This window comes from Salmo salar, chromosome ssa21, assembly GCF_905237065.1.
Source record: "Salmo salar chromosome ssa21, Ssal_v3.1, whole genome shotgun sequence".
Taxonomy (NCBI): Eukaryota; Metazoa; Chordata; class Actinopteri; order Salmoniformes; family Salmonidae; genus Salmo; species Salmo salar.
The window spans coordinates 12,963,389-12,988,711 of record NC_059462.1 but is presented as its reverse complement, the minus strand read 5'-3'; the positions used below and the strand labels follow the sequence as shown (position 1 = coordinate 12,988,711).

At 41.1% G+C, this 25,323-nt stretch overlaps 1 protein-coding gene across 1 annotated transcript; it reads right to left on the bottom strand.

Annotated features, from left to right (window-relative positions):
* Positions 1-1,422: 1,422 nt before the first annotated feature.
* On the bottom strand, positions 1,423-18,732 carry LOC106581835 (protein Wnt-10a). The gene is made up of 4 exons (XM_014164238.2): positions 18,168-18,732; positions 16,570-16,835; positions 11,457-11,830; positions 1,423-3,324 (listed from the first exon to the last, which is right to left on the bottom strand). Exons 1-4 carry the CDS (start codon positions 18,227-18,229, stop codon positions 2,854-2,856), a joined length of 1,173 nt encoding a protein of 390 aa, XP_014019713.1. The 5' UTR covers positions 18,230-18,732; the 3' UTR covers positions 1,423-2,853.
* Between the last annotated feature and the right edge of the window lie 6,591 nt (positions 18,733-25,323).

Here is a 25,323-nt window from a genome sequence, read left to right as displayed (position 1 = left end):
GGACTGGTCCACCGGGTCTGCTTTACGCGATCCACCCTTCGGGAAATATGCACAGAGAACTTTTATTTCCCATCAGGCTTTGGCAGTGCACTGCCTGTTTCCCATCTGCTAGCTCTGAGGCCTGCTCTCCTCTGCCCTTCTTTATGACTTCTGGCTTTTCCTGCTGTCGTTTACACCACAAGGAGCAATGCTTGTTTGCGGAGAGTAATGTACTAGCATTTTCGGTTGCTTACATTTTTGGTCACCTAAATTTGCCGACTCTTTAAATATATGGTTGATGACACAGTTCATGTTTTTTAATTCAGAGCATGCACGTTCTATACCCCAAGGTCAGACGTCGGGCAGCAGTGTTTTCGGATGTTTAAAAACACTGATTAAAATGCTATTGAACGTTTTTCTGCTATTTCACTGGAATAGGCTGGAGAGGGTGCACTATTAGATAGTGAATTTGTGCAAAGACGAGTATGTGTTTACTGTAGGTCCAGTGTGTTCTCCACGAAGTATTGCAGCATCAGAATGTTTTTATTTTTATAAAAAGAGGTGCATACCACATCTGCCAGATCATGCAATGGGATCAAAAATCAAAATCTCAATCATCAACCTAATGTTAGGTACTTACGTTTAGAATAAACTATAACTTGGATATACTCTCAATACCAACAGGAGATACTATTCTAATGAACTGCACAAGTCCAGACCTGGATGCATGCACCAGTTAGTGCCAATGATTGATTGCTGTCCATTTCTTTGTCATTTGATATTTACCAAGTATTTATCTGGATGATTATACCTATTCATGATTCAAATGTTAATGTCACAGGTTATTTATTTTTTTAAAGAAGGAGAGACAAAAGGAATTATCAAAGGGAAGCTTAACATCTTCTTCTATATGTACTGTTTGTACATTTTCTGCCTGTTTATATAAGGCTGAAATGATCAGCTCGCTGCAATTTGGCTGCTGATGAGGCTCACTGTAGACTGACAAAAGGCCTGGGGATATCTCTGTCCGGATTGCAAAACATACATGTCAAACTTCAACCTAGGGTTTTGAGGCACAACATGTTCTCACAGTGCAAGCAGTCCTCACCAAGGCAAAAAAAAATCACTGAAAGTTGTACTGGATGCCAAGCTACTACCATAGCTCAGCAAAGAGGGAGAGGGAGAGCTTTTCTTCTCAGCTTGTATGTTTAGATAAGAATAGGTCTGTATGACTTTGCACATTAATAGTGCACATCTATTTACTTTGAAAGCATATCTCTCACATTCTTACACTTGACTTGGTAACTTCATCCTACACTAGGGAACTGAGAACGCATCACTAAACCTGAATACCACAGTGGTGCTGCACGCAAGCGTCTATGGAAGGCAAACAAGTCGTGATGATGTACAGTGCCGGTAAACTTGCTGACTCATGACAAGATATATTTTTTACACTTTATTTTTTAAATAAATGTACTTTTCTCATTTTTCCATCACATTAAATTCCCTTTTATACTTTAGTTCTTTATTGCTTCACAAATATTAAGTTATCCACAAAAATAAAATAACTTAGAAAATAACCATGACCATCGAACATGAAAAATAATACATTTATAACAAATTGCATATAGCTATGTTATATCCCCAAAATACAAGTTCTCCAGAACAAAATGCATGTGCAAACTAAGAATCTGCATCAAAATAACCTGTGCCAATATACCAGTAACACATTATCAGTTTTTTAAACACAGACACAATGTGTTTGCTCATAATAATTTACCCTGACTGACAAGGTATTTGATGAAATGCATTTTGATATATTCTATGGGGAAATAATATTTTTCATACTAAAACACACAACACAGACAAACAATGGACCTATTGGCAAGCAAGGATATATACAACCATATATTTGCATTGAGTTTTAACCATTTATCTGTACAAATTCTAATGGTGGTTTTACGATAGTTTTATAACATTTAAACTAAATTGAGTCAAACCTATGAGATAATTGTAGTGCTTTATTACATTGACTATATCGTAACAGTTAGTAGTGTGAAGGTAGGGCTATAGATTACCAGAGTTTGCAACTACTAACTGTACCAAGAGCAGCACAGACCAATTGGCCCAGTCTTTTCATTGTCAGCTCCACCATTGCCCTCAGGCTGTCCATTCTGTATAACTACTCATGTCTCTATCACTTGACCCTCTGTCTTCACAACTCCATCCTTGCAATAGAACACCCGCAACCGTCAACATAGTCCACATTTCCTTTCTTTTTACCAGTATGGACAAATATACTTTTCTGAGGCACATGGTAGCCATTTTGCAGATTGCCATATTGAATTGGCACATTTTGTAACCTGAAACATTACTAAACAACCCATATGAGTTAACATCATTAACTTGTGGCTCTGGGTATAAAGCAAGAGCAGACATAACATTCTGGAACAACCTCTTTCTTTCATATATCTGCTGTTCATTTTCTTCTTCTTCTTCTTCTTAAATTACCGGAATCCCAGACAGTTGTTTTACATCTATAGATAACAAAATCAGCCATTTGTCATTTTCAGAACCCTAGTTTAAATTAATGAGTGCTCAGTTATTAATATTGTCCATAGTATTTCACTATCTTTAATCTAAAAACACTTTCTGAGATGAAAGGCAGTGCAGCTCCAGATGCTCTGAACTATGGTGGTTGGACACATGCTGTGCACACTCTGATTGTACACCTCTTTGAACTGGTTATATTCCAGTCTTGTTTTCGTGCGATCCATTCTACTAATGGAAATGGCAGTCCATTGCAAAGGGAATGGGTGTTTTGCAGTCTTTCCCTGTTTTAAAAAAGATATATTATTTAATTTATGCATTTCTTCATTTGCAGACACTGACCCACTCTGTTATTCGACACTCTTCGCAGACCACGTAACAGCACCAGTGGAACTTGCAGTTGCATCGTTCACTGCGGGTCTGCTGTAAGATGTTATGTCCTCGCCCGCAGCAGAGGCTTTCACAGTTGTCCATCTCTGGACTCGTCTTGTTACAGATCCTCCCTTGCGTTCCGGCCGAGTCGGACCGCAGATCCCTCTCGCAGAAGTCCGGGGACTTCTCAAAGTAAACCAGCTCGTTGAGGTTGGATCTGCGTCTGTGTGTGGGGTGGTGGGCATGCTCCAGCTGGCCCGTGTTCCTGTTGTGGGCTTTGATGAGGGTGGCTATGTGGAAACGCTCCTTGAGCAGCGAGCCTACCACCCTGAACTCTGGTGTGACTTGCCAGCAGGTCTTCAGTTGGCAACTTCCTGATGTCCCGTGGCATTTGCATTTCCGTCTCATGTGGTCCATCACCACCTGCACAGAGAGGAACAGGGAACTGCACGTTAGCATCCTCCTTCATCCCATCCTGTAGTAGGACACATGTTCCCTCATCAAATTAGGCAAATCATATAGACTGTGATTAGACTCCTCTTTCATTCCACAGCTGTTAACATTTATCACATAATTGTCACTACAAAAATTGGCTTAAGTGTTCATACAGTAATGTTCAACAGAAATACACTTTATTTAAACTATGTCTCACTCTAAGGTGGTGGAACTCCCTTCCACTTGATCCTGGTCCCTGCTCCTAACATGGGCTGTGTGTGGGTGCTTTATATTGCTGAGTGAACAATTAGGCATCAAAAGTATGTAGGTAGCACTAGCCTGCTATTGAGACGTTTTGCCTGGAATAACTGATTCGAAGAAGCTGTACTGTAGTAGTGCTCTTTCAGGACAATGCCAAGTTCACATCCCGAATGAGGATGTCCCTCCCACACTCCCAGACCTCCCATTTTCTCAACAATGCACTCATCTGTCAGCCTGAGTTATAAACTTTTAGATCCAATTACCAACAGGAAAAGGGGCCACCCTCAGCACTGACAGATGCTCCTACACCCACCCCTATCAACAGCGCAAAGAACAAACACACACCTTCAGCACTCCCACATTCTACTCTCTCCTAGGCCTCTACGTAGCTGCCCTGGGACACACACACACGAAGATGTTCAAAACCTTTGAGAGAAGTCAAATTTAGTCTGTCGATTGCTAAAGGATTACGTTTCTACTACTACAGTATGTGAGGGAGTCAGAGCTAAAACAGGCTGAGATGAAACTGCACTACTTCATGTGCAGGGTTCTCTTTCTTTGTTTTGAGATAGAATCTGATGAAGAGTGAGGAGACCCTGAAACGTGTTTTCCCTCGGTCGAAACGAGTCGAAACCCACTCCATTATTCAGCTGTGTTCTGATCCATTAAACAGAGCGCTCTGACGGTTTGAGCCAAGGGCTCGTCTTAGCCACTCTATGACTAAAGGTCATTTTGAACAGTTGCCAAAAGCAGATATACTTTGTGGAGGAGCATGAATTCTTTAAGGCTTGGGTTTGCGTGCTGTGGGTTTCCATTCCAGGGCCTCTCGTATGTGTTCCCGTTGAATAGAGAGAAAGTGATATTCTGTGTGAATTGGTAGAGTGGGAGAGTGATAAATGGACCCACTTGAGTCATCCATTAGGAATGATAGGGAAAGAGAAACAACACTCTTGATCTCACTGGGGCTGAAGCTAACAACTATCGATCACAACCCAATCAGACCACCATCACAAACCTGGGGAAATACTTTCAGCTTCGTTTTAGCTTCGTTTTTACATTAGACCAACTTACGTCCCTGAACTGCATCCTTCTGGCTATATATACACCCTGTAATTACGCAACAGTATCCCACTTAACCCTTTAGATACACACTGAACTGGCCGGTCTAATTGTATCCCCTACTGTAGTTGTTTTCATAAATTCTCATAATCAACTGTCTAACTAGTAGGTTTTCTATTTACCACAACAACAAAAATCTGGACGAAGCAATATCCTGAAGCCTGTACGCGGGGGACACAAAAATGACACACTCAAATGAGAGACGGCTGAAACCAAAACTGGCATGAAACCTCAGAGCTGTCACAGTTTAGGAAATGGGACCTGCCTGCTCTTACCATAAGTGGCCCGTTCTGACATGACTGCGGTGATGATGATCAGATCAGGAAGATTGTTCCCTTTCCTCCAAGCCGTGTCCCAGGGTGCACCTGGGGGCATGAGCTGAGTCGACGTGGGTGTGCCTGCGGCACCGGGAGGAAGAGTGTGTGAGCCACTGCCGAGCTGAGCTCTCCTGGAAGTGACTGCCTGACGAGAGACGCTGATATGGCAGTGATTTATGGTGCCCTTTTGGAAGCGGAACTGACTGGGTTTTAGAATCTCACTCATAGGCCCAGAGGCTAGACAGGCCCGGGAGGGGAGAACAGAGAGCAGAGTACAGGAACTATCTGATGGTCGTGTCTGCGTCTGCCATCCACTGATTAGCATCTCCCAGGCTGCGCCCCAAATGGCGCCCTATTCCCTATGTAGCGCACTACTTTTGACTGGAGCCCTATGGTCTATGGGATACACAGTATACATAGGGAATAGGGTGCCATTTTGAACGCAACCGTAGCCTCGTTACACTGCTAATACTGCCTGTCTTGTACAGGTCTCACTCTACAGTGTATTCACACAATACTCCCTCATGTTCACAAAGCATATTATACATGGTAACTGTCAGATATAAACAAACAATACTTACAATATTTAGCAAAGACTGGTACCTCGGTATTACAACTGTATCGTCTTAGAAAAAAACTGCATACAAGGATTCTTTGGCTGTCCCCATAGGATAACCCTTTAAAGAAACCCTTTTGGGTTCCAGGTAGAACCTCTTTTGGGTTCCATGTAGAATCCTTTCCATATTAGGCTCTACACGGAACCCAAAAGGATAGTTCAAAGGGTTCTCCCGTGGGGACAGCCGAAGAAACCCTTTTTTTTCTAGCGTATCGTCTTGATTTGAATACCCTCATACTGTATGAGGAGGCGTTCATGTCCAACTACACATGGTCATAACCTCCAAAGGCCTCTGTCTCAGCACATTGACTGTCAGTCTCAATGAAAACTGTGGACTACATATGTAGGTCTTATAAACTAACATTGTAGTTATGCAAAGGGGGAAAAAAAACTTCTACAGAAGTAATTGCCCTCAAATTCATTGGCAGACCACTGTTAAAAACACACATCTGGGCTGTTTTAATTGGGGAAGAGTGAGACAGACTCCTCTATAAACCAGCCCCAGACTGAGATCAAATAAGACATATTGGTAGCAGATTAGGACCACAGGCAATACTAGGTATTACATGGTGTACAAAGCGCTTAAACACTTTGCTATGTTTGCATCCCAAATGGCTTCCTATTCCCTATGTAGTGGCGTTTGGGACGCAAACCATGTTCCTTCCTCTATCAATGGCGTGTCTGTTTAATATTGTCATCATGCTTAATCCCCTATTCCTCTCATCCTTTTTGTGTCATAATTATTTTGATTGAATAGTCTATTAAAATGTTATGGCCTAAATGACTTCTGTTGACTGTTTTGTTTGTAGGATTGTTACTGGTATATTGTCTATCTTCAATGAGATTTAGAGTACTATAACGACTCAATGTTTAGCAAATATGACGTTAAGTGATGAAGTTAGCTACATCCTGTGGGTTATAACTTAGATATTTGCGGGTGATAAATCTGTCCTGGAATGTCAAACGTCAGTTTTTACGAACAAAGTAACATTGCACACTGCTTTATGTAGTTCATTTCAAAGACATGTAATAACAACCATAAACGGACACAAAGCCAAGATTTCAAAGAATATAAACAAACCCACAACACATTAAGTTTCAGCATCAAGTAGGGTCATTTAAACACGTCATCAAAGAATGATTCAAACGAGGCCACACAATAACTGACAGTGAACAACGATTTCATCGTAAAGTAACAACCTAATGAAAACCGTTCGCTACACAACAATCGCATGCAGTATTACTCTCAGCTAATCGTACACAACATTCACAGATCCAATTTGGGCCCTTTAATAAAACGTTATTACACCGATAGCTTCCACATGCTGGGCCTTAAACAGTGTTGAGCATTTGTTGTGGTGGTGCCCCTGTGAGGCCCTAGACCAGGGTGGTGAAACTGATCCACTGCCCGGCCCAATGGAATGCTCCCTCTCCTTAGATGCTACGAATCTCTAATGGAGATCCAACAGGCCACCGTAAACGCTTTATAAAGGCCAGACCAAGCAGTCACAAGGCCCAGTCAATGTGCAATAAACTCTGCTACATACGAGCGAGAGAGAGAGCGAGAGAGAGACCTCATTAATCAAAATATACAACATAAAAGCAGAGCGCTGATATCTACTTCCAGGCACATTGCTCGTAGCTGGGAATACAGACGTGCTATGTGAAATAATGCCATCATTTGTTGCGGCTGTGCTGGTCAAATTGAGTGATTCCAATGAAAAATGTAAGCGAAAGGAATTTACAACCCTTGCAAATGTTTCCATGTTATCGACAGACACTGTAAACATTTAATCACGCAGCGGGAACTTCGAAAACCACGTTCCAATCAATCATCACATAATTATACACGACACACTGCTGTACACTAAACATTTGCTTAAAATTAACTCAGAGAAAATTGTTGGAATGAGAGGGATGTGCTTTGGTTAAAAAATTGAATTTTTTCTGGGCGCTTTTCTCCCCTGATCAACTTCTCTGAAATCAGTATTTGGGGGGGAAGGAAGGGCGAATCTCTTTCTACTTTCCGTCGTGTTTGATGTCTAAAATCTTTCGCTGGGTTTAAACATCTGTTTCCAAAGAGCCAACAGCCACTAATTAGAGCTTTTAACAAGACTGAGCGTCGTGACAACCAGAGGGTGGGCATGAGGCGACATGTATACCCCACTAAAACCGCCGCATTCCTCTATAAAAGACAGCTCCTTTTTAAGGGGAGGGGTTGGGGGAGGTGGAGGAGGGTGGAGGTATTATTCGAGACCTCACCTGTCAGTGTTTTCATTTTGATTTGGGGGGGGGGGGCTTTCTGCTCTGTTTGAAGTTATCAAGGTGCTGCTCTGGCTGTGTTCTTCTAACGATGCATAACTCCATGAGTCATACTGTACCTCTGATGTCTCCGTACAGTGCTTTGGTGTATGTCATTTGCACCTTCAGTTGTTTTCTTCCCCGAGCTTAGAACTCATTAAAGCATTGATATATGAAGTGTGCTAAGAGAACTGCACTCCACATACTCAGTGCATTGTGCAACCTGACCTGAGAGACGACTGGCAGATGCACAGACTCTGCAGCTTTGAACGCAACTCTGGTCAAATCTGTATCAAAACACAGGTCAGATAATGTACACTGAGTTCATTAAAACTGCTCACAATAAACTGCATATACATTACAGAAAAATGTCATTGTGCCATACTGAAATACATTCGATGATAAACTTCCTGTTAATTACACAGTTGCAACTGTTGGACAGGGTAATTGGATATCAGCTTGGATAGCTTTTGTTTCAACCAGTGCGTGTGTTAATAGTTCCGGTTTTCTTGGCTCTCCTTCAAGAAGCTGTCTCCAAAAGCGGTTTTGTCAGTTTCAAAGCATTTCCCAGTAGCAGCAGGTACATTTCTAGCACAACCAGCTACTGTTGCCAAATAGGCCTCTTGTCAAAAACAGAGCTTCAATGTGCCCAAAATATGAATCTTCCCTGGAACTTATCACCCTGATTGTCAAATAGATCAAAAGTCAGTAGCTAGCTACGCCTCTCTATCTTCCCTATGTTGATATACTTTTGTCATAACACTGCAACTTCCTAAAACAAAGGGGTGTAACAATGATCATATGTCATCGGTCTTGTCATCCAACTAACAACATTAGTCTTGTAGTATGTAACATAGAAACTCTGAAATCCTTAAGAGGATTACATTGACTGTAGATTTAGAAATGACATTCGTTTTTTCAATGTATGTCATCTGATTTTACAGTATATCACTGGCCAAGAAGGAAATCATTTCATGGCTCATTGTGCCTATGCTATGGACACACGAATGGGTCACTGCGCAGGGCAGAGCATGGCTTTATTGCCGGCCCTGCTGCACATGAAAAGCAGGACAATCATCTGAGTCTCTTTTTCTCTCTCTCTTTTTCTCTCTCTCTCTCTCTCTCTCTTTCCCTGGCTGAGTAACTACACATTTGTGTTTTGTCTGAATAATCAAGGAAACCAGAAGTAAACGGATGAAAAGATACAAGACCAAATTACTCAGGAGGAAGCGTTGAACAATGTGAAATGTACTGCTACTTTTGTGTATGGCAACAGTGCTGCCTGGGAGTGATCATCTACAGTAACAATAGGTAGTAGTAGTAGTAGTAGTAGTAGTAGTAGTAGTAGTAGTAGAAGTAGCAGTAGTAACAGGAGCATGAGCAGGAGTAGTAGTAGTAGTAATAATAGTAATAGTAGTAGTAATAGTTATAGTAGTAGCTGTATTACTACTACTACTGCTATAGCAGGAGCTATAGCAGTAGTAGTAGTAATAGCAATAGTAGTAGTAATAGTAATATTAGTAGTAGTAGTAGTAGTAGTAGTAGTAGTAGTAGTAGTAGTAGTAATATAAATAGTAGTAGTAGTAGTAGTAGTAGCAGTAGGGGAAGGAGCAGTAGCACAGGGAGTAGGAGTAGGAGTAGCAGTAATACTAGTATTAGTAGTAGTAATAGTAGTAGTTATAGTAACAGTAATTGTAGTAGTAGTAGGAGCAGTAGGAGCAGGAGCAGTAGGAGTAGGAGTTGTATTAGTAGTAGTGGCAGTAGCAGGAGTAGTAGTAGCAGTAGCAGGAGTAGTAGTAGTAGTAGTAGTAGTAGTAGTAGTAGTAGTAGTAGTAGTAGTAGTAGTAGTAGTAGCAGTAGCAGCATTAGGAGCAGGAGCAGTAAGAGTAGGAGTAGTAGAAAGTTGTAATAGTAGCAGTAGCAGTAGCAGGAGTTGGAGTAGTAGCAGTAGCAGTAGCACTGGCAGTAGCAGTAGCAGTAGTAGTAGTAGAAGCAGTAGGAGTAGGAGTGATACGTAGTAACTGTAGTATCTCAACATTTCTATTGTTAACTATTTCCTATTTGGGCACTTTCTCTTCTCTGCTTATTTCATAAAACATACTTGACTAAACCTAAACCAATCCCATGCTCCTGCTACTCTTCCTGTCATCTGGAGCAACACAAATCTGACTCATATTATCCAATTAGTCTAACACCAGACCAATAACACCATGGCAACCCCAAGCATCTGTCCATGAAATCAACTATATGCTGGGAAAATACCCGTGGAATAGCATACTGATATTATTCAATTCATCACTTATGGTATCATAACATCAACCAAATTAAACTAGAGTTAAGGATAATCATGTTTTTTTAGAAGGAAACTGTCAATGTTTACGTTCAAATTCCAAACCACTGCTATATAGCCATCATAACCAGGCTTCTTTATTAGCCAAATGCTACACTGGCCATAGGAACACATAAGTAGATTAAACTGAGCATGCACAAATTGCAAGATCACATAGACAGGGGAACTGCCTATGTTGTCCACAAAAAGCACAATGAGGCATCTTGCTTTGAAACGTAACAATGATAGGAAAATGTATATGGTGAGGGGTGGTGACGACACCTTCACTGCCAATAAATGTCAGCTATGACATTTATTTCATATCAATCCATGAACAATTTCCTATATTGATATCTGAAAAACCATACTAAAACTATGAGTACTTTCAAACAACATACGCAGCTGCTTCCATGGTTGTTATTGTAGGCTACAACCGCCTGATTACGAACTAAGTGGGAGAGGAAGCCTGGCTCAAAAGACCACAGATGCAAGGCAATTGCATCATGTGGAGAAATCAGTGAGTAATCTGTATTGATAGGTCACTACTGACAACCGAGCCAATAAAATCAGAGCATGTGCCTCAAAATGACGTTATCGTTAGGACTCGAGTCGTAATCCTCTCATTTTGTACCTGCATTAATGTGTCTTTTCCATTAAAAACTCCTCAGTGAACTAAGAATGTGCCCCAAATGGTGATCTAAGTGCACTGCTTTTGACCATAGCCCTATGGGCCCCCACAAACTAAGTCCTCGATACTCAACAGGTGGTCCACAGGCCGGATCCGGACCCAGAGAACGGGGTCAATACGGACCACGGATCCCGGCTAAAAAATTTAAAATAAATTGGAACTCAGTCAGACTTCGACGTTTGGTATTATATGAACACACAAAATACGTGGCAAAATGGGCACAATTGCAGGTAATTAGCAATTTCCCTCCACCAACAAGAGGGGTTTGAACGGTTTGAAAAGTTTGGGATCGCATGGGTTGCGAGGTGGGGGTTTGTTACTACGCATTCAGACCTTGCCACCTAGGAAATTTGTGTGACCGGACCTTCTCAAATAGTATTTTCTCTAGAGAGAAGAGAGCTGTACTGTGAACCCCTCTACACAGTCATAACTCCCACCACCCACCACCCCCAAACAGTCCCCTTCAGTAGCTGAAACGCCTCCTCTCACCTGCCTACCAACTCTGTTGTTGTGGAGCCTCATCCTGGCATGGATGTCCTTGTAGGTCTCGCGCGAATCCAGGAATTCCCGAGAGAACTTCTCCCCAAAGTCCACATCGGGGCTGCAGCCTCCCCACTCCCAGGAGTCCTGAGACCCGGGCAGATCTGCAGGGAAGTGCTCCATGACACCGTGCACCATGCCCTTCCCTCGGTGGATGGCCTCCAGTTGCAGCCGGTTCAGTTTGACGCGGAAGGCCTCCTCGTCGCCTCTCCGCTTCTCATCACAGCCGCACGCCTTCAGCTTCCCCATGGAGCAGGCGTTGGACACGGCGTGGACCACGCCCGCCGCTGCGATGGCGTATGCAAAAGCACTCTCACGGAAACCTGGGGGGGGGGACAAAAAATCAAGGGGTAGATAGAATCCTGCTGTACACCGTTTGATTCCTACTGCATATACAGTACAGTGCAGTAGATGACTATCTGTTGAGCTGAGGAGAAGTCCAATGAGCCCTGATGGGTTGATGACATAGACTGCAGTACCAGTATGAACTCCCGCCGTGCCTCACAACAGAGGCAGAAAAACATCTGGGACAATAGCAATTAAGCCCAAACACTTGCATGTCTCCAGGCTCAGGGAATGAAAGTGAACAGACCCCCACCATCAACCATCCTTTCAACACAAGGATCTGACAGTGATCATAAGCAGGGATGGAAGTGGCCGATGGTGGTGCAGAAGATATGAGCACCGTATTGTTAATCCCCTTTAAAGCTCCCCCTTTATTGAGCTCTCCGGCATGTTTACAATTAGCCTGGCTACTGTTGGCAGCCGTTTGATCTGCCTGCCTTTTCAAATGGGGGGGATTCCGATTCAAGTTAAGCACGGGTAAATGGAAGGCAATTCCCTTTTTATGCATTTTTCTCTCAGTGCATATTCTGACCTTGAACCTAAGCATGAGAACAGCATGCTACTCAACCGCTATTCGTTCGAGGTGGAGATCAAAGAAATGAAGGTGTAGCAGCGGTGTGTCTACAGATACACTGTATTCTGACCTTCATTTCATTCCCTCATAATTCCACCACCTTAACGCACAAAGATTCCATGAATAAGGTCGAGGGAACCTACCGGTTCCAAAAAGAATCTTCGTTATTATTTCCTGATAGAAATAACAGCATTCTCCATGCACTGTAATTTATAAATTGATAAGAGCTATTGATAAGAGCTAGGTAAATTTGTAATCTATTTGGAGAAGGGGATTGTAAATACACATACTGTACAATGCCTTCAGAAAGTATTCATACCCCTTGACTTATTCCACATTTTGTTATTACAGCCTGAATTGAAAATGGATTAAACATATTTTTTGCTCACCTATCTACACACAATACCCCATAATGGCAAAGTGAATACGTTTCTAGAAATCTTTGCACATTTATTGAAATTGAAATACAAAAAAAATCTAAATGTACATAAGTATTCTCACCCCTGAGTCAATACATGTTAGATTCACCTTTTGCAGCTATTACAGATGTGAGTCTTTCTGGGTAAATCTCTTAGAGCTTTGCACACCTGGAATGTACAATATTTGCACATTATTCGTAAAAATAAATGTCAGCCATTTTCAAGTCTTGCCATAGATTTTCAAGCCGATTTAAGTCGAAATTGTAACTAGGCCACTAGCCTATGTTGCTTATGCTTAGGGCAGGGACCTGTCCCACGTACTGTATATACATGTAATAATTCCACACATCTTTGACAGTGGATCCACACGTGTGTAAGGTGATTCTGAGGGTTTTTCTCCAGTTGTGCTAGAGAATCTTAACATTGTTACACCAAGTTAATGGGCCTAGACTTTCTCTGTCCAGTGCTCCCCATTTACAGGGTAACAGGGTATCATACAGAGTATCTGTCTATACTGTACTCTCCTTAGTGTCGGTCAGACTTAATAGCCTGCAACCATGACTCCCTGAGTTCCTGTAAAACCATCCCTTCTCAGAATAACTTACTGAAGAGAAATGTTGTGTTATTAAACAAACATTTTTAAATTGTTAAATTCAAGACTTTAAAGGGGCAATCCGCAGTTGAAACATCCATTTTTGGACTTAATTAGTGATATGTACCCATTGATTATTGAATAATATATCTTAGTAATGCCTCATGAGCTTAGATAAACTGGCATACCCGATCAGAACCCAAAGAATAGGCTTGTTTTGCTTAAATGTTTGTAAACAAAGTAAATGTAAATAAACACTATAGCCTCAAAACATGGTTAAAACTATAATTTGATGTCATGGATGGTCAGTCCTTGCATCCATAGCTCTGTCTATGAACTTGAGAGTGGTTGCATTTCTCCAGACCCAACCTTCAGCTTTTTACCGAAACAGGGGCGGGATAAACGATTTGAGATTGTTTCAACTGCTGATTTGCCCTTTAAAGCTTACAGTTTGATTCAAAATCTTACAGCCAAACAGCCCTATTTGTCACTATTGTCGAGATGCTCAGTTCGGCCTCTCGAGTGGCGCAGCAGTCTAAGGCACTGCGTCGCAGTGCTTGATGCGTCACTACAGACCCGAGTTCTTCGACTTTCCCGAGGCCTTCGCCTCTCCCGAGTCCGTACGGGAGTTGCAGTTATGGGACAAGACTGTAACTACCAATTGGAGATCACGAAATTGGGGAGAAAAAGGGGTTAAATGTACTACAAAAATAAAAACATTTAAAAAAAGAGATGCTCAGACCCAAGTCCTAAACTGGCCATGACCCCAGTTCAATGCAGATTTGAGATTGATTCATTAGACATTTGAAAGCTGCCTCAACTCTGTCCCCTTTTTTGTCTACCTTAGATGGAGCACATGATTAATGAAAAAATGCACTGTTCAATCAGGTGTGAACCGGTAATGTCTGAAATTTGCACTATTCACAAAACATGTTAAAAAAAATGCTACCATGCCTAAAAGGAAAGCATCCAAAGGGTTTAGGCAGGGGTTCCAAAACTTTTTAGGGCCGCGACCCCATTTTGATCGCCCATAAAATGTACGACACCACCATGCAAAAAAATGTATGGAATCAACGGCCAATGTTTACTTTTTTAATTGGGGCTATGACAGTCTATTACAAATCAGTCTGACGGTACTTTTGACAGTATTGAAATGCATCAGAAAGGTATTGGGAAGTATTCAGGTAATCATTTTGTATGATCTTCTTGTATGATCTTGTATGATCTTCTCCCCCCAGTCTGATTTAGTGCCTGGTTTCTTCTAATGAGGTTTGTGGCGATTGTAGAGGGAAACAGAGAGTCTTATCTTTCAGTGATTGTCATAATATTTTGGATCGTAGCCCTTTCCTGCAGTCGATGACAAAAAGTACCATCTTTGGCCTCATGGGTGGAATGTTAGTAATATTTTTCCTAATTTCCTAATGAATAAAGATGATTTTTTAAATACTACAAAAATCAGGTTTTTCTTTGTCAAATGGTTTTGTTATATTTCAGTCTTCTGTGATGTATTTAAAGTGTAATATTGGGATGCAAACCAAAAATTGAAAACATTTCAACTCTATATCTGACATGGTACAGGTATCTTCTTTTGTTAAGCTCATATCCATGTGTGAGATGAATACTTTTGTTTCAAAGTAGATTTGTTTAAGACTACCAAGAATCACTCTGTGTGGCCCTGTTTTAGCCCACTGCAGTAAAAGGTTAAACAATTCAAAAGATAGAGCCACATTTGTAGGAAGAAAACAGAAACCGCTCTGTTTACTACAACCGCATCTAGCAGCTACCGGAGGTTACTGATGTAACCCTGGCTCTATGAACCAAGCTCAAATGATTTTTTTTTTTTCAAAACTTTCTCTCGCAACCCCATTTTCAAATCAGGCAAACCCACATGGGGTTGCGACCCGTAGTTTTGGAAACGCTGGTTTAGATACATAAGATATAGTCGATGACGTTTCATTGATCATCCCCTATTCACTCACACGCACACACACGTACACGCACGTACACACGCATGCAGGCACGCACACACAGAGTACTTTTTCTCCCTCTCCATCTTGCCATGATTCCATGGGGGGCGGAGGACAGCACTTAGATGCAGTCCAGAGACACAGACATGAAAATGCTGTTTTAGATTTCCTCCCAAGCAGGCTGAGGCGAGAGACCTGGAACAAATCAGTCTAACAAATAATTTAAAATGAGAGGCACGCCCGGCTGAACTGATGGCTGAGGAAGTGGGAAAATTAATTAAAGATTAAAGAAAACTGTCACTTTGTCTTACAGAAACCAACTAAACAGGTTTATGTATTGCCACTGAGAGTTGGGAAAGTGCTGAGAGCAAATTCACAGCACTTGCACTGGCAGAGAGTAAAAGCATTAGCCAGGCCTCGAGAAGGCTCACTTTATGTGTCTCATTGTCTTTTTAGCTTAGCTTTAATTCCCGTTAATGTAGAAATATGGCCCCATAAAGTATGTCAGAATAAATCAACAAGCAGATATATGTTTGAGGTAAAGAGGATATGACATCCGTTTCCTGTAGTAAAATTAGATATCCAAACAAACAATTAGTTAGGGCATGCATAATATGCTGCATTTGTAAAACCCACTCATAAAAGCATCTAAATAAACAAAGACTCACATTAGCTTAATAGCTTTATTTCTGCCATCGGGCTACTGTACTTACTGTATGTTTGTTGGTGCCCAGTTCAAATAAAACGTAGTACAAGAAAATATATTTGAATGTATCTGCAACTATGTAACAAAATATTCATTCAGTATGCATTTCTTAGCAGATGAATCACCTCATTTAAAAGTGTCTGTTAATATCTATCATTTAGAGTTTCTCTGCCTCAGGCAAAACATACCCATCCATAACCAAATGCCAGAAAACCAACAACTCTTCCAATAATAATAATGACAAGCAGCTTTGTGAGTCAGTGTGTGAAGTGAATGAGTAAAGGGGACCTGTGGTATATGCCCCAAAGGGTACCCTATTCCTTTTATAGTGCAATACCTTTTACAAGAAGGGAATTCTATAGAGAATAGGGTGCCATTTGGGATGCAGGCGTGGTAATCAGAAGCACCCTTTTTAACTAAGGGGGTTCCCTACCCCGTACCTTCTGTAAGGTGACTCACCTCGTTTGAAAACCACACTATCGTATGGGATCTTGTTCCTGGTCTCCAGGCTGGAGCAGTTCCACCTGTGTCCTCTGAACTGGTGCTGGCACTCATGGATGGCGATCTGGATCCCTTGGATGGCCGAGGCGGTGACGTCGGGGTTTCTCATGCACACCTCCAGTTGTCTGCGGTTCAGTCCAGGCAGAGTCAAGCACACGGTGTTGGCGTTGAGAATGGGGTCAATATTGGGGATTTTCAGCCCGAGAATCTCGTTGGAATCTACCCTGGAACACAGAAGGTTTGATGTTAAGGTGTGCCTTTTCTGTAGTACATGATTGATATTTCTGTGCCCTGTAAATCATGTGTAACAACCGTCATTCACAAGACAGGAGTCAGGTGTTTTACAGTATTACACTTCTGAGAGTTTATGGTTGGAAATTGCTTCTGACAATATTGACTCATGAAGCATTTGAAGGTCTGAAAGCGGTACATTGTACAGTGAGGAAATAAAAAATATTTGTTTAATTATTATTTTGTTATGCATTCTTAAATATATTGCACACACACACACACATATGTACACACACACACACGCACACTAACTCACTAACTCACACACACACACACACACACACACACACACACACACACACACACACACACACACACACACACACACACACACACACACACACACACACACACACACACACACACACACACAAACACACAAAGGCATGAAGTTCATTACATCAAATTCCATTTGTGCAATCATTCATATTTGCTGAGTTGTTACTGTAGTCATAGTATTGACCAATAAAACATGTATAAACATGTACCAATAAAACAAATTTTGACCATGTCTCAAAGCACTCTGTGACAACAAACTTGAAATCTTGCAATCTGGTTCTGAATGAAGGGGCATGTCACAACAGAGGATGGAACCACATGTTGGCAAGAATAAAAAATAAACACTTATCCCACAAGTGTGTGATAACTTTTCAAGTTAATAAAACATCCTAGAAAAGTACTTGGGAACATTTATGTCTATTATGATTGAAATGTAGTCTATCTGTGTTAAAGCATCCTGATCATAAATACATATTGAATAACTCTTTCATTCAGTTTTGGGTTATTACAGTATCTAAAGTAGCTACCTACACTGACCCAACATGGAACAAAGCCTGTTTTATCTGCAATATTATACTTATTATGTGATTATAACAAACCGAACCCCTCTAATGTTAGACAAACAGGATTTGCAAAGCTAAAACTTGTTTTGAGTTATTTATTGTACAGTGCTATAATTGCACAATATGATTTGCAAACAAGAGCATTGCCTACAATGAACCTGACTGCGCCTTCATAGACCAGCCTGGGTTAACTGTAGGTAGCTAGGTTATGTAATTAAAACACACCTGAATAGTGTAGCAACTGTACAAATACTTGCGATATAAACTTTATATAAACACTGGCACAATTATGTATTTAATTAACTTATGAGTAAGTCTTGAAGATGAATAACTACATCAGTGAAAGTAAAAGGCGTCCAGCTACTATTCAAATAAATGTTCAGGTAAAATATTAAAGTAAGTAACTTAAACTTCTCAACTCACCTTTGATTGAACAGAGTGATAGCCATCAGAAGACATATTAGGCGGCAGAATGAGAACTCCATTGTATGGCTCGCTTTTGACAAAAGATACGTGCAGAGATAGAGCGCGTACAACAAGTTTTATGTCCCTCTAAAATCTGACAGCTTTATCAAAGGCTCGTCCACTCCAGAGTTCCCGGAGACGGAGTTTGAGGATGACAGGTCCTGGGTTCAAGTGTGCATCTGATTTGAGATCTGATAAAAGGCAGACAAAGTGCTGGATGTATGCTAACTACTGCAGGACAAGTGATTTAAAGAACGAAAAAGCTTGACTGCACTTTCTTATAACTTATTGAATGAAGATAAGTTTGGAAGTGAGTTGACTGAACACTCTTTCACGCTATCTCACGTCTGCGCAATTGTATGATAGCTCCGCCAAGATATAAGCATTGGAATACATCCGAAAGCAGTGGGTGTACTAACGCGCACTATCTTGAGTCTCGTTGACTTGTGATGTTTTTCTTATAGCCTACTGATAGCATTCTAAACTACAACACTTAGCACTTTGCCAGCCCACTTCGACGTCACTCAGAGCAAAGAAAAGCGGCAGAAAGAGCGCAAGTGTCTTGTTAGGGGATATGGAGATTCCCAGATAAGAGGTCTAAATGGGGCAGTCTGGGACAGCAGCAAATACTTTTAGTCCTCTTCTCTTATGAGGATGATGATGAGATTGAGGATGATGATACAACAACAAAAAAGTTCATTGACTTACTTTCAGTCAGATAATGAGTTGACATGGGAGTGATCAGACTGCACTTTTGTGAATAATATTCAATAATACTGTTAATAAATATGATGACATTGTAAGTTTTCTTCCTGACTAGAGTTACTTTATAGTTGTTCAACCCTAATTTGAATGTCCATTGATTTATTTTCCTAAGAGCTGTATTGTCTAAATACAAAGTTTTTCCAAGCCACGTGATGACGCATATTAGGCTTTTAAGAGAGCGGGTGGGATGAAGAAATGAAACCATAACCTTTAGCCACTGCCATCAGTGTAAAGTGCACTCAGACGATGTGAAGTCACAACCTGAGTTCATATGGTCTGAACCTCTCTACCTGACCGGGAGTAGATACATGGCAATTGTCCCACTGTCTGCTTCATACTACTGCAGATAACCACCACTGTGAGCCATTACGACTGAGTCACAGTTCTGCTTAAATGACTCACGTATTGCTTTCCTCACGTCACGTACATTACACTATACACATTTCCTCTCAGAGAATTAATAGCAAAATGTTAGAAGCTCAAGAAAAAAAAAAATACTGCTTCCATCTGGTGTGCCGTAGGGTTTTGCCAAGAAGATCTGCAGTCAGGACTCTAACACACAAGGAGCCTAATTGTTTCCCATTGTTCACTGGGGAATCCATTTGCTGTTCATTTAAATTGATCGGTCCCAAGTCAACCAAGGGTAGGCTAACTTACAAAAAATGTGTTGTTTTTCTCAAATGAGTCATGGCAATTAGTTTCCTCAAGTCATTTGAGTTAAAACTTAATATGCTTTACAGTGTCCTGTCCAGGGACCAACCATGGCTATTTTCTACCAATAGCATGTATCTAAAGGCTTATACAGTAGATGATATCATTATATTATTATTCTATTACTGCAGTTGACACTATATTCATATTTCAGGATAGGCACTATGAATTCACCAATATGAAAATTCACCAATATACTTTCTTGTCAGTTATAATTACATTCCAACTTTTCTGTCCACCTACCATTCCCTTGAAGTTAAGTAGTTGTGCTTGTATTTATGTCCCTCATTACAAATTTACGACCAGTCTCTGTTGGGAGAAGCCCCTTGTGTTCAGAGGCTCAGAGGAGAGGGGGAAAATCTGCCATGAATTTGATTGAAAGGTTGTACTGCATTGTTGCACAAATAGCAGAAGGGATGCTATGGTAACTCTTGCTATCAAATGAACATCCCTTTTCTAAGAATTTTCTCCCTTCCAGTCGAAAAATGGACAGACGGTGAAAAAACGATCATATTAGAATAGAATAGAATAACGATATTTTTCCCAGAGGGAATTTCAGTTCCCCGTATTGTGAAAACGCTGCTTGATTACTTTTGTACTACATTACAACTATTCACAGTATTAATAGGGATCAAACACATTTAGTGAATATATATATTGAAGAATAAGCCATTCTACTAGTTGGAGAATACCCATCTACACTACTGTACATCTCCATAGTAACAAACACTTCACATATTGAGTGATTATGGTACAGTACAATTCTGCAGAATTTGTATAAAAATAAAAATAAAGAGACTTACAGTGTACAGGGACACTTCAACGCTGGGAATGAACTTTTTTAGTTCATGAAAAGCCAAGACATTATAGTTATAATCATGTTTATTGAAACTGCACTGTTCAACAGATGCATGGTGCCATAGAAAGTTTAGGCCGATCTTGTTGTTCCTTTGTATCTATGTCGCAATCTTCTGGGAGGAAGAACAGTATGGTTTTCAATTAACTAGTCATTGTGGGACTGAAAATAGTTTGGGGATGAGCGGAACTTTATTTTGGACGGTCTTAACAACTCACAGAAGGTACACTAATCTGTCGCCTCGGGGAGGGTTTAAACTTTTTATGGGCTTTTGAAAAATGTGGCTTGTTTTGTTTTGATTATAGCGAAGAGAGTCAGAAGTGTGGTGAAATGATGCAGAAAGAGTGTGGTGTCTATGCAGTGTATTTATCTGGAAAGGGCATGCTGGAGGTCAGGCTGAAATAGGGTGTGTCGCAAATCACGGTCCTATGGGCCCTGGTCAAAAGCAGTACACAACATAGGGAATAGGGTGCTATTTGGGACGTAGTTGCCGCTCTCTGCCTCTCTCTAATGTCTGACATGCATAAGAGCACAGGAAGATACAAGTGCAGTCCTTCATGTGACATTGCCTTTTGTTGTTCCCATGTTTCCATGGGAAGACTCTAATCTGCTTTCCCAATGGCACCCTATACCATTTATAGTGCAGTACTTTAAACTAGGGTACCAAAAGTAGTGCACTATATAGGAAAAAGGGTGCTATTTGGGTTGTACCCATACTGACTGTAGAATGTGTGAATAGCTACAGTTGAAGTCGGAAGTTAACATACACCTTAGCCAAATACATTTAAACTCAGTTTTTCACAATTCCTGACATTTAATCCTAGTAAAAATTCCCTGACTTAGGTCAGTTAGGATCACCACTTTATTTTAAGAATGTGAAATGTCAGAATAATAGTAGAGAGAATGATTTATTTCAGCTTTTATTTCTTTCATCACATTCCCAGTGGGTCAGAAGTTTACATACACTCAATTAGTATTTGGTAGCATTGCCTTTAAATTGTTTAACTTGGGTCAAACGTTTCGGGTAGCCTTCCACAAGTTTCCCACAATAAGTTGGGTGAATTTTGGCCCATTCCTCCTGACAGAGCTGGTGTAACTGAGTCAGGTTTGTAGGCCTCCTTGCTCGCACACATGTTTTCAGTCCTGCCCACAAATTTTCTAAAGGATTGAGGTCAGGGCTTTGTGATGGCCACTCCAATACCTTGACTTTGTTGTCCTTAAGCTATTTTGCCACAACTTTGTAAGTATGCTTGGGGTCATTGTCCATTTGGAAGACGCATTTGCGACCAAGCTTTAACTTCCTGACTAATGTCTTGAGATGTTGCTTCAATATAGCCACATATTTTTCCTGCCTCATGATGCCATCTATTTTGTGAAGTGCAACAGTCCCTCCTGCAACAAAGCACCCCCACAACATGATGCTGCCACCCCTGTGTTTCACGGTTGGGATGGTGTTCTTCGGCTTGCAAGCCTCCCCCTTTTTCCTCCAAACATAACGATGGTCATTATGGCCTAACAGTTCTATTTTTGTTTCATCAGACCAGAGGACATTTCTTCAAAAAGTACGATCTTTGTCCCCATGTGCAGTTGCAAACCATAGTCTGGCTTTTTTATGGCAGTTTTGGAGCAGTGGCTTCTTACTTGCTGAGCAGCCTTTCAGGTTATGTCGATATAGGACTGGTTTTACTGTGGATATAGATACTTTTGTACCTGTTTCCTCCAGCATCTTCACAAGGTCCTTTGCTGTTGTTCTGGGATTGATTTGCACTTTTCTCACCAAAATACATTAATCTCTAGGAGACAGAACGCGTCTCCTACCTGAGAGATATGACAGCTGTGTGGTCCCATGGTGTTTATACTTGCGTACTATTGTTTGAACACACGAACGTGGTACCTTCAGGCGTTTGGGAATTGCTCCCAAGGATGAACCAGACTTGTGGAGGTTTACAATTTCTTTCTGAGGTCTTGGCTGATTTCTTTAGATTTTCCTATGATGTTAAGTAAAGAGGCACTGAGTTTGAAGGTAGGCCTTGAAATACATCCACAGGTACACCTCCAATTGACTCAAATTATGTCAATTAGCCTATCAGAAGCTTCTAAAGCCATGACATAATTTTCTGGAATTTTCCAAGCTGTTTAAAGGCACAGTCAACTTAGTGTATGTAAACTTCTGACCCACTGGAATTGTGATACAGTGAATTATAAGTGAAATAATCTGTCTGTAAACAATTGTTGAAAAAATTACTTGTGTCATGCACAAAGAACATGTCCTAACCGACTTGCCAAAACTATAGTTTGTAAACAAGAAATTTGTGGAGTGGTTGAAAAACGAGTTTTAATGACTCCAACCTAAGTGTATGTAAACTTCCGACTTCAACTGTATCTAGATACATAGAGCTCATGGAGTTACAGTGTCTTTACATCCGTGAGTTACAAAAAGACTGGGGACACAATGGACTTTGGGAAAGTTGCTGTTGTGAAAACCGAGGCTCCCTCTTCTGGACAGTAGAGTAAGACAGAATATAACCTAAGCCATTTTGGGATATCTTTCATCCAGAATGCAGTCCACAAATTAGTAAAGTGAAATGTTCTTGGGAAAAAAAGCAATGATTTCCACTATTCTATTTCATTCTCTTCTATTATTTGTGTATTCATTCAATTCAATTCATATTATATTCTATTCTATTCTATTATTTTCTGAAGCTTTGTGTCTGGGTATCCTCAAGCTATTCAAAGGCATCCCATGACCAGGTAGTTGTTTGTGGTTTGAACATAGCATTGAATGTGGTATTAATTACTGGAGGGCAAACAAGCAGGGAATCCTCTGTGCTGGGGTTTACCTACCAGCTGTCTCAGGCACTCTACAACCCATTGATGAAAATCTGAGCATCACTAATTTTCTTTGCAGCTTGAATTAATCCTGGGTTTCCCTAATTTGACATAATTACACTATGTTTGTGTGCTATTGTTATTGTGTAAGAACATCTGCGTGAGCAATGCTGGTGATACAACCAGAGAGGTACGCAGGGTCGAAAACATAAGAGGTACAATAATGTTGATGTTTATTGCTGTGCAATTACGCAAAGAATTGCAGTATAGTAGCTGGCTAAATGCATAAGTATTGTAACTGAAATGACAAACACATGCGCGCACGCACAGTCTCTCCGAGCTTTGCTCTGTTGTTGAACAGTGGGAGCTCTCTCTCTCGCTCTGCTGTAAACGGTGGTCTCTCTCTCTCTCTCTCTCTCTCTCTCTCTCTCTCTCTCTCTCTCTGCTATAGACAGTGGGCTGTGCTGACCCGACCATCTGGACTCTGTCTCTCTCCACGGCTTCCTGTGAATCATCCACCAACGTCTTGTTTATCAAGACAAGGATCACATCAAAATAAGGATTGGCACTTTTACAACTTTAGGTAAACTGCACATAAAGTGCAGAAAGTTACCGGAGGAAGGAGAAAGGAGTCGCTCGAGGCATTATTGATAAACAATCTGAGGAGAGAAATGGGTTGGAGATGGAGATCTGAAGAGATGCTATGCATGGGCTTCCTTCAAAACGACCTCTAAGTGGAGTGGTCTCAGGTCACAGAGATGAAGATAAGGATGAGAGAGAAGACAGTGGTTGCGTCTCAAATGCCATCCTATCCCCTGCACTACTTTTTAACCAGGGCCCATAGGGCTCCTATGGTCAATGTAGTGCACTATATAGAGAATCAGGGTGCCATTTGGGAGGCAACCAGTGAGTGCACTGAGCTGACCAGGCAAAAACAGATTACCGTGGCTTGCCAGTGGCCTTGAACAGAGAATTATACTGTGAAGTATTTGAAAGCCCCATAACAGTCGACAAGAAGCTCCAAACCCCGACGAGTTAGTGTTGTAAGTCAACCCTCTTGCAATTAACCAGCTGTTTCACGACACAACATTTCGATGAATTGTCTTTGAAGCATGGTACAGCGGGGAGAGAAAAAAAAACACCCTGTTCAAACATCGCCATCTTGTGTTAAAAGATCATACCGTCCTCTGAGCTGGCGCTGCATCTTGCTGCTGATTTAGTATCTTTAAAAAAAAGTTTTAACATGGAAAGGGGGAACCTGATCCTAGTTAAGCCCAGCTACTCTGAGACGCTTGGTACATACAGCCCCGGGACTCGATAAAATTGAACCATATATAATAAACACTCAACAAGAAGGCTGTGTTCTAACAGAGAAATCAACATTTGATTGCGGACATAGGCTAAACAGCATTAGAAAATTCCCGTACGGAGTGTTGGCAAACAAAAGTGTTTATTGACAATGGAGGGACTGTCCTGAAGCCTGTTTTCTGTTGAACCGGCATTGCCAAGTCAACCTAAAACAGCAGGTTCCTCAATCACTCCCCGACCAAGCAGCAATTCTTTTTTTTTACTGTGAAGGATAACAAGGTCTACTTTTACTACACAGAGAGTTCATCCGGACAAAGTAATGATACACTGAAGGTAATTGCGTTACTCACGTACTCTATTGCCACCTACCTTGGTGGGCCCCTCTCAGTCAGTCCACCGGGCAGACAACAGCTGAACTTCCATCTCCAGCGGCACGTCTCTCTCGTAAATATCATTGCTTCATCCAAACACTGTGCTCACACATGACTAGAACAGAGGTTTACACTATGTGGGTTATAATTAGACTGATTACGATCAGATCAAACCTCACACAACGCTTGGGAATAGAGTCGAGAGCATCTCAGTGAAGATCAAGAGAGGTTCACAGAACATTATGGGTGTTACATAACCTATAACAGTTACTCT

Bases quoted from the DNA above. Each gene is read 5' to 3' on its own strand.
- LOC106581835 (XM_014164238.2), bottom strand. From the start codon at position 18,229: ATGGAGTTCTCATTCTGCCGCCTAATATGTCTTCTGATGGCTATCACT. The intron at 16,836-18,167 runs GTGAGTTGAGAA...TCTGTGTTCCAG, and splicing joins ATCACTCTGTTCAATCAAAG to GGTAGATTCCAACGAGATTC. The intron at 3,325-11,456 runs GTGAGAGGAGGC...CTCTCTGTGCAG, and splicing joins ACAACAGAGTTGGTAGGCAG to GTGGTGATGGACCACATGAG.